Raw genomic sequence first — 10,600 nt, forward strand, 5'->3', positions numbered from 1 at the left:
TTGGCCCAGTGGGGGGTTGTGGCCTGCTGGGCCGAAGCCCAGTGGGGGGGGGGGTTTGCTTTCTCTTTTTTTTTAGCTTTGTTTTCTGTTTTCTTTTCTTTATCTATTTTCTTTTAATTTCTGTTTTATAAAATATAAATACAACTCCTAATTTAATGTTATAATTTATTCTACTGCCCCAAAAGTTTGACACCTAATTAAAATAGTTTGTATTATTATTATTTTTAAAAGGCATTTAATTAATTGTTATAGCTGCTATTTTAATTAGTTTAGAGCCTTTAAACATTTTATAAAATTTGTGGTTTCTCCACTAGTATTACCCATGATTTATTTGACACATTTTGGACATTTTAGTTTTAATGTTTGAAAACTTTTGTTGTTCGCCTAAATCTTAAATTTGAATTTGAATAGTTTTCGAACTAACGCGAGATTAGCGACAGTAACGGAGGTGATGTGATGTCATTAGCAGAGGTTACTGTAGCTTGATTATCCGGGCGTCACATATTGAAGGAGCAGACACGCATGAAAGCATGGCCCAAACCACACAACGGAACACACATATAGAAACTAAACAGCATACTACGCCGCTTTCTAACAGCGGAAGATGGATGGCCATCTCTTTCAGCCATAACAGACCAAGAAAGAGACCTAAATACACAGACATCACAGAAAATAAATTACTGCAGATTAAACCATATGGTTAACATCTGAAAGAACACACACCAAGATTGGACACAGAAGGTAGCAACAATAATCAGTCGGATCCAATCGAAGCCCCAGGTCCACCACGCAGGAGAGGAAGGGACGACTGGTACGCAGCAGCAAAATTTTCTCACCAAAGGGAGCGGCAAGACAATCAGAGCACCGCTGAAAAAACCGGCCCCCTTCCAAACCGACCTGACACAAACCCCATGACCACCGCATACCCGCAGCAAGCACAACACCCCATCGATCGGCCCACACCCCATACACGCATAAAACTTGGGAGGGATTTATTTTATATTCTGATCCAAAACAAGTTAACTGTTTTTGTGTGAAAACTCAATAGTGTTCAGAAAAAGTATTGAGCGTAAAAATTACAAAAATGCTCGTCCAGTTGTATACTATGGTACAAAGGTATTTACCTCTCAATTTCATCCATAGCATCCAAATTCTTGCGGATCTCCAGCATGCTCGCATCAAACTCAGCAGTCATGCGCTTTATTTCCTCACGCTGTTTGGCCAGCGTTTCATCATCATCAGAATAAGCCACTTGTCCCCCCTATAAAAATTTGAAGGACATTAGTAAATACTATTACAAATACTAGAAATTCACAAAGAAGTTGCAATGGAGTACAGTATTGCCAGAACTGCAGAATTCTGATTTGGGAAACAATAATCCACACTGTCCCAGAACTGAAGAATTCTTCAGTTAACGGGAGGACCAAATTTTCTGATTTGTGAATGTTTTGAATCACATGACCTGGGAATAACATCTGCTAGATTATCTATAATCAGTCAATTACTGCCAAGTATTTCAATACAATTTCATTGCAAATTTCTGCCGTCAGATCATAGATTAGGAGTTTATACAACAATTCGGCTGGATCAAAGGTTAATCCTACTCGCAGGATCAGAGGTGGGGGCAGCCGTCAGCGGCAGAGATGGGGGCGTCGGCGTCGCCCACCAGCAGTAGCAGCGGCAGCAGCAACCACCAGTACCTGCTCGTGGAGACGGCTAGCTTCGGCGAGGCGCGGGCGACGGGCGGCGAGGGAGGAGGGAGAGCGGGGAAGGGACCCGGCGGCGGCGGCGGCTAAGGTTTGGCACGTACCGTCGTTGAGAGGAGGCGCGCCGCCGGCGAAAGCCCCTGCACCACCGGCGACATGCGGCCGAGGGCCGGCGACCCGCGGCCGAGGGACGGCGCCGCCTTGCGGAGGAGGGACCGGATCGCCGCCGCCATCAGCACGAGCGGAGGAGCGGTGGTTGGGGGAGGAGCGTCGACGATGTTTTCCTTCCGGGGCCGACCAGCGCTCAAGCGACTGAGTCCATGGGCCAGCGCTCAACAACAGCATGTATAGTATTCCTTAAATGTTCAAGAAATGTAAAAAATTGTTCATGTAATTTGCAAAAGTGTTCACATCATTCAAAAACAATGTCCACGCATTAAACCTATACTTATGACATTTTAAAAAAGTGATCATACAGCATGAAAGGTTGTAAAATTTTTGTACCAATTCAAAAACAAATATGTTCCTGTAGTTTTCAGAACGCTGGCGTGTTTAGAAATATGTTCATGGTCTTTTTATGAAGTGTTGTGAAAATCTAGAGTTTTTTCGCGCAATCTGTAAAAAATATTTGTACCATTCAAGGCTATTCATGAAATTTAAGAAACATTCACGGGTTTGAAAATATGTTTCGTGAATTTTTTATAAAATGGTCTTCAAGTGAAAAACTTTGATCGCGCAGTTTTTAAAAATGGTCATAACATATCAAAAAAAACCATGACATTAAAAAATGTCCATAAACACTTAAGAAATATTCGCACATTTCTTTTAAAAGTTCATGATATTTTTGGAAAATTCTTTGCGTGTTAGAAAATGTTCACTTTGTATTACAAATGTTCAATGTGAATTTTACAACTTTTCACCGTGTATTTCAAATAATTATTTATATGGCATTTGAAAAATGTTTAGCCTGTATCTGAAAAATGGTCAAAATGTATATACGAAAAATGTTCAATGAGGTCGACATGTATTTAAAAATAAGAAGAAAGAAAGAAAGAAAAAAAATCAAAATAACGAGGAAAACCAATAGAAATGAGAGAGAAAACACACGAAAAAAACACGTGAAAGATTTTGGGAGGTTATTGACTTGAGAGGCTTTCAAATCCTACCTCCGCCGAGGAAGGCAACATCCAAGAAGAATAGGAAAATGAATATGAGACAATGGCGCCTCCACATCGTGTAAATCTAGATGGCAACAAGCCAAAAGCCAGTAGGGAAGCAAACTTAGGGAATATATATATATATATATATATATATATATATATATATATATATATATATATATATATATATATATGGACATCGTGGAGTGGGGGCCGATCCCTTCCCCCATCCTCTTCCGGCCAGCAAAACTGACGGAGAGAAGAGGGAGAGGAGGCAGCGGAGTAGACGGAAAGGGGAACGAATGCGTGAGCAGGAGGAGAGAGAAAGAAATGGGGAAAATCACAGGGTTTGCACCTCTTGAATGGGTTGGTGATGCCCCACCAACATAGACCACGGATCATGCACTACCTCAAGAACTCAAGGGCCCTCGTCCAGAAAAACGAGCACCATATCATTGCTTCATCAAGAGCGAGAGGGGCAAAGGGAAATTGTTAGAGATCCCGATGCTCAAGGCAGGGGCCACGGCGGCGCGGGCATGCGACATACACGTGCATGGTCCGTCGAAATCCTGTTTGTGACAATGCAAGGGCGCAATTTTGTCATTTTTTATGTCTTACCAGACAAGTTGATTGTTTCTTGTTCGGCAAGTATACGACTTGGAAACTAAGTCGGTTTGAGATCGTGATCGCGACACGATACCTCTTCTTTGGTACTCCTCTATATACTGCCTACCGGCCACGGCCAAAGAGACACCAAAAGCCACCTAGGATTTTGCCTCATCTCATAACTTGCACTACCGCAAGATGCTCCTAACGTGACACTACAATCAGAGACCCTTCGACGAAACTGTGTGCGATGCATTAATCACAAATGGTGCTGTAATAAAACCGTAAAAATGATGTGAAACGTCTGCGATGGTGGAGACATCAAACACGATTCAGAATATAGTTGCATGTGCGCTGCACCAATATGGGTTACGCCACTGTCAGGAAGGAAGGAAGCGTCAGTGTTCAACTTGACTGTTCCCGAACCAGGGGGTTTCCACTGGATGGTACTAATAGTTTTAGGATCTCCCCTTAGCAGGTTGGACGGCCCTGCCTGAATTGACGCAGGTGCACTAACATCCAATGTCTGCCCTGCAAGCCCCTTCTTGCCTTTATCATTTTTGACAACATCCCTGTATCGACATCCGATCAGTTCATCTTCATACTTCTGAAGGAAGAATACCGATCGACTAATTAGCTCCTTTCATTCGTTATGAACACAATCATCCCGAAGAAACCAGCTTCGCCACAGTAGCAGGAGAATTCTTAACCTCATCTCAGTGCTGCATGGGTTAAGAAGGTTCTGCAACCAGTCCACCCCCGTGTAGGTGAAATGGTTTTCTGAAGGAAGATTCCAGACTCCTCGCATTTCATTCCTTAGCACTTGTTGGGAACGTGGCGTGCAATTTCAAAAAAATTCCTACGCTCACGCAAGATCTATCTAGGAGATGCATAGAAACAAGGGGGGAGTGTTTCTGTGTGTTCACATGATTATGCTACTGTAGTAATCATGTTTTATAGCTTTTGTTTCAATAAAGTGCCAAGTAAAGCCTTTGGGATAGTGTGGATGATAGTTGACTTGATTCTGTGCAAAAACAGAAACTTTTGCTCCTAGTCCAGGAATTTTGAAAATTCACGAGAATGTGCTTTTGATCTGGATTTTTACACAAGATTGACATACAAATTGTCTATGTTGTCCTAATTTTTCAAAAAAAATTGAGTTACAGAGGTATGGAAAGTTTCCAGATTACTACAGTCCGTTCTGTCTTAAACATATTCTGTTTTCTATGTGTTGTTCGCTTATTTTGATGAATCTATGAGTAGTATCGGAGGGTATGAACCGTGGAGAAGTTGGAATACATTAGATTGTAGGATCGAAAGTATGTCTAGAGGGGGGTGATTAGACTACTTGACCAAAAATAAAAATCTAGCCTTTTCCCAATTTAGTTCTTGGCAGATTTTAGCAACTTAGCACAAGTCAAGCAATCAACCTACACATGCAATTCTAAGAGTATAGCAGCGGAATGTAAATCACTGCATATGAAGGTAAAGGGGAGGAGTTTGGAGGGAGAAAACACAATGTTGACACGGAGATTTTTGGCGTGGCTCCGATAGGTGGTGCTATCATACATCCACGTTGATGGAGACTTCAACCCATGAAGGGTAACAGTTGCGCGAGTCCTTGGAGGGCTCCACCCATGAAGGGTCCATGAAGAAGCAACCTTGTCTATCCCACCATGGACATCGCCCACGAAGGACTTGCCTCACTAGGGTAGATCTTCACGAAGTAGGCGATCTCCTTGCCCGTACAAACTCCTTGGTTCAACTCCACAATGTTGACGGAGGTTCCCAAGTAACAGCTAACCAATCTAGGAGACACCACTCTCCAAAAGGTAATAGATGGTGTGTTATTGATGAACTCCTTGCTCTTGTGCTTCAAATGATAGTCTCCCCAACACTCAACTCTCTCCCAAAGGATTGGATTTGGTGGAAAGATGTTTTGAGTGGAAAGCAACTTGGGGAAGGCTAGAGATCAAGATTCATATGGTTGGATTGGAATATCTTGGCCTCAACACATGAGTAGGTGGTTATCTCTCAGAAAATGAATGCTGGAAGTGTAGGCATGTTCTGATGGCTTCCCTTACGAATGAGGAGAGGGTGGAGGGGTATATATAGCCTCCACACAAAATCTAACCATTACACACAATTTACCAAACTCGATGGGACCGAATCATAAAACTCGGTCAGACCGATTTAGTTCATAATGTGACTATTAAGCATTTCGGTGGAACCGACACGTCAACTCGGTTGAACCGATTTTGTTAGGGTTAGGGCATAACGTAATCTCGGTTGGACCGATTACACAAACTTGGTGGGACCGACATTGGTAATTAGCTAACCAGAGAGTTGGTCAGGCAAACTCGGTGGGACCGATTTGCTAATTTCGGTGGGACCAAAACGTTATGAAAGGGAAACAGGGAGTTTGCATTGCGAACTTGGTGGGACCGATCGCTCATCTCGGTTGGACCGAAACATTACGAAGGGAAACAGAGAGTTTGCAATCGCATCTCGGTGAGACCGAGATCCCTATCGGTGAGACCGAAGTGACTAGGGTCTCTGGCAGTGGCTATGTCAAATGAACTCGGTGGCGCCGGATGGATCAAATCGGTGGGGCCGAGTTTGACTTTTGGTTTGGGACATATGTGGATATGAGAAAGTGGTTGACAGTTTTTGGAGCATAAAGCATTTTGAGCAAGCAAGCCATTAAGCAACACCACATCCCCTTTTAATAGTATTGGCTTTTCCTAAAGACTCAATGTGATCTTAGATCACTAAAAGTAAAATGTAGAGTCTTGATCTTTAGAGCTTGAGCCAATCCTTTGTCCTTAGCATTTTGAGGGGTCCACAATCCTAATCCATGCCATGCCAATCGTTGAACTTTCCTGAAATATTAATCTTGAAATAGCATTAGTTCAGTGAGCTATATGTTGTTAATCATTACCAAAACCACCCATGGATAGTTGCACTTTCAATCTCCCCCTTTTTGGCAATTGATGACAACATATAGATCAAAGCTTCGACAAAAGATAATTAGATTGAAATACATCGTCGCTTTGAGAAGTATGTGATAAGCAAGAGCTCCCCCTAAATTTGTGCATTATTTAGGATTTGCTTTTGAATGCAAATGCACAATCGATTAGTATCATGGGTTACTCTTCCATGTCACATACATCTTGGTGGAGCGCTCAAAATGATAACAATTAAAAACATGCACTCATCACCAAGCAAAGTGAATGATCATATATGGATACAAGAGATAATGTCATTCATGCACTCATTAAAGTAGCATGTGATCAAACACATGATCATCCAAGTATCTCACAAAAGGACATAATGTATCAAGCAAACACACATTAAAGTTCAACCAAATAAAGTGCAAGAGAGACAAAAAACAACTCTCTCTCTCTCTCAAATACTATGATCTATACATATTTCTCCCCCTTTGGCAACAAGTTACCAAAAAGTTCAAATATGCATAGTGCTATGCGTCTCGCAGGCTTGATCTCCATGAGGTGGGGTAGTGATGACTCCAAGAACGAAGGCTTCAGTTGATGTAGCTGGAGTTTCTGGAGTGGCTGCTGGAGGTGGCATTGAAGCTGTGGCTGCTGGTGCTGATGTAGTAGCTCGTGTATCTGGAATTGGCACTGCAGCAGACCTTTGACCTCTTGGCACATATTGAAAAGCTTCTGTATAGTTGCCTTGACTTTCTTCTCCTCTGCTTCCTCCTGGAGCTGCTCAACTACTGACTGAATCTCAGTTACTTTTACATCAAGATCATAGAATTTTTGCTCAATGATTCTCTCCAAACTCCCCTGATTCTGAGTCAGTGTGGCCAAGCCCTTCTCAATCCTCAAGGTAGATTGAACCAGAAATCCAAGTTGATCTTGTTTGCTCTTCAAGAACACCTGAGATGCCTCTTCAGCACTTGGCATCTTTGCAGCCTTCTCTGCCCTTGCCTTTGCTCTCTTCTCATGTGCTTGCACTGATGAAGGGTCATTCTCATCCATCACAACTGTGTTATCTTCAAAATCTGGCTTGAGAGGTAAGTGCTCCTTGTCCAACAAGTAAGTGCCTGTGCCTATCTTTGAGTTGATGAGCACCTGAATTTGTGGAGCATACCCACAAGACCTCTTCTGATCAGCAGTTGTCCTCTTGATTGTTTCTACATTAGAATCATCACCTTGAATTTCTGAGGGACATCAAAAATGTGCAGCAAGTTGATTGAATGTCCTCTTATCATCCTATGATCTCCGGACTTGGGCAAAAGAGTATGCCTCGGGATGGTGTTGATTGTAGGTAGACCAGACAACAGATACTTTACTGAGCCCAACTTATGAGTTTCCAGGTCTTCATCAGGAATTTCCTTGTACATACTTGCCATTGAGTTGTGGTCTTTCTTCTTCTTGGCATACACATCCAAGTCATCCTCATGAGCTGCTGGGGCATTTATCAACTTGGCCCATTCGTCAACAGTTGATTGGTACCTTGTACCTTCTGACATCCATACTCCTACCATCTGGATAGAAGTGAGTAGTGGAGTAGAATTGCATGATCAGCTCATCATTCCACTTGGTGAGCTTCTGTCCAACAAACTTGTCAACTCCACAAGCCTTGAAGCTATCATATACACCTGGGAAGTGATCTTCATTCTCTCTCATGTATGTCCAGTCAACCCATCTCATGTCACAGACAATTGGCTTCTTGTCAAGCAGAATGGTCTCATAGAAGTCTTGTTGTTCCTTAGTGTGGAACCTGTAATCCACTGCAGTTCTCCTTCTCATAGCATAAGGATCACTTTTCCTCCAAAGTCTCAGACCTGCATCCTTCCTGATGCTCATGTCCTCTGCCACTGGATGAGTGTCATTGTGGTTTGGGATCTTTGGTTTGAGCTTTCTCAGCACTTGGGCTTCAGCTTCTTCTTCTTTAGCTTCAGGCATTGGGGCCTTGTTCTTCTCTTCAGCAGGAATGTTTCTTGTGCTTCTTTTGGGTGCAGACTTGGTGGTTGGAGCAGCAGCTTTGGGAGCAGGTTTGGGCTTAGGAGCAGCCCCTGACTTGATTGCATCTCCCATAAGCTTTTGGGATTTGGGTGCTGGAGCAGCATCCTCTTCCTCTTCCTCTTCAGAATCTCTCACCATTGTTGACTTTCCAAGAACTTTAGCAGTAGTGGTTCTTGCCCTCTTCTTCTTCTTGTCATTACCAGCTGCGTCACCATCTTCTGATTCTAGAGTGAACTTCATGGTTTCTCTTGTGGCAACTTTTCTTGGCTTAGATGTTGGGATTCTCCTAGCTGGTGCCTTCTTGTTCATGCCAGGCTTTGTTGAAGCAGTAGTGCCAAACTCCTTCTTCACCACCTTCCTCTTTGAGATGGCTCATCCTCAGCTGCAACATAATCCTCATCCTCAGAGTCTGGGGTTCTCTTCTTCCTTGCTCTAGTGGATGCCGTGGGCAAGTTACTTGGTGTGCTCTTGCTGCCCTCATCATAGCTGCTTGAGGTACTAGTGCCCTCACTCATTTGCACTTGCTCTTCAGACTTATTCTGGCTATCACTTTGGTCAGACATCTTGGCAGGAAAACTGACAGCAAACCCTATGAATAGATATAGATGAGGTAGAGTAGATGAGCATCAAAAAGTACAGAGATATTGCAAAACAAATGAGTCAAAAACTTAGTTTTAGTTCTCTACAGAAATGATCTTGAAGCTACCGAATTGATAAACTTGGTGATACCGAAGCAACATTTGGAACCTAAACTAGTGAACTCGGTCAGACCGAGTCACAGTTCGGTGGCACCGAGATTGCTAGGGTTTCACAGAGAATTGAACTCGATCACACCGATTTGCAGTTTTCGATCAGACTGAAAAGCGCATGTGCAATGGCCTAAGCCAAATCGGTGAGACCAATTTCTATGATTCGGTCGGCCCGAGATGAGTTCTGCGGAGAGCTAACCCTAAAATTTTCAAATCAAACTAGGCCTAAGGAAGTTTTAGATCGATAGATCGATTTCATTCGTGGCAAGAACCATGGCATTGTCCTCGTGCTTAGAATCCGAGGTGAATAGACAACACAAGGGGTCGAACACATACCCTAGTTCGGCGGGTGTTTGCTACGGCGGCAACGGCGGAGCAGATTCCGTCAACGGCGGCAGAAACCAGCGGCGGGAGGTCGCTGGCGGCAAGGAGGCAATCTGGAGACCCGAGTAGGCAGAGCAGGACACACGCGGGCTGAGGGGTTTTGAAGAAATTTCCAAAATCTCACTCGTGGTATATATATCCCGACCCTGTCGGTGTGACCGAGTGGAACAACTTGGTGGCACCGAGATTGCAGAATCGCAAGTGGTTGCTGCAACTCGGTGTGACCGAAGTATTCAAATTGGTTGCACCGAGATGAAAACCTAGATCAACTTAGTGAACTCGGTTTGACCGAAATGGATGACTCGGTCAGACCGAAATGCACAAAGAGGTTTTGGAAGTTTAAGTCTATGACGAATTGGGGACTCCGAGTGCTCCTTACACAGAGTGGTTCGAATCTGACTTGTTCAAACTTTGGGATGTAGCATGAATAGAGTTTGAGACGAGAAAAGCATAGATAGCTAGAGAGGGTTCTTAAGCATTCTTGTCCATCCACTTGGCAAAGGAGAAAGAGCCAAACAGTCAAAACAACAAGTGGATGTCCTCGAATGAGTAAAATATGCAAACAACATGCTCACACAATAAAATGGCAAATGAAATATGTGGCAAAGCATGCACAAACACTCTAGCATCTATGAAGCAATTTGCAATGACTAGGTCATCTATGTATGAGTATATTGACTTATGAGTCAAATGAGAACATTTGATCATAGGTCATACTCATCGTTTAAGCACAAGTGGGGTTACCACTTTTACATAAAGCATTGTTGTGTTCACACCATTATATAGAGTTGCTTTAACTCAAGTCTTAGAGTAAAGCTCCCCCTAGATGTGATATTCCCCCTAAGAGGGATGAACTAACCTTGGGTTTTGTTGATGATGACTTCATGTAGGTGTTGAAGATGTGGATGCTCAATGTTGATGTAGATCATTCGGAGCTATCCATTGGAGTGAGTTGCACTTTAAATACCTACACAGGTTAGTCCCACAAGGAACAAACA

General features: G+C 43.2%; 1 protein-coding gene across 2 annotated transcripts in view; it reads right to left on the reverse strand.

Moving 5' to 3' along the window:
- LOC119340546 overlaps window positions 1-2,023 on the reverse strand; it is a 17,715-nt gene extending 15,692 nt beyond the window's left edge. For both annotated transcript variants that reach the window (XM_037612466.1, XM_037612465.1), the window contains exons 1-2: window positions 1,811-2,023; window positions 1,125-1,261 (exon numbers count right to left, since the gene is read on the reverse strand). In XM_037612466.1, the coding sequence (XP_037468363.1) occupies window positions 1,125-1,261; window positions 1,811-1,939 (266 nt within the window). In that variant the 5' untranslated portion in view covers window positions 1,940-2,023. The remainder of the gene's footprint in view (window positions 1-1,124; window positions 1,262-1,810) is intronic.
- Between the last annotated feature and the right edge of the window lie 8,577 nt (window positions 2,024-10,600).

Source organism: Triticum dicoccoides, chromosome 7B, assembly GCF_002162155.2.
Source record: "Triticum dicoccoides isolate Atlit2015 ecotype Zavitan chromosome 7B, WEW_v2.0, whole genome shotgun sequence".
NCBI lineage: Eukaryota > Viridiplantae > Streptophyta > Magnoliopsida > Poales > Poaceae > Triticum > Triticum dicoccoides.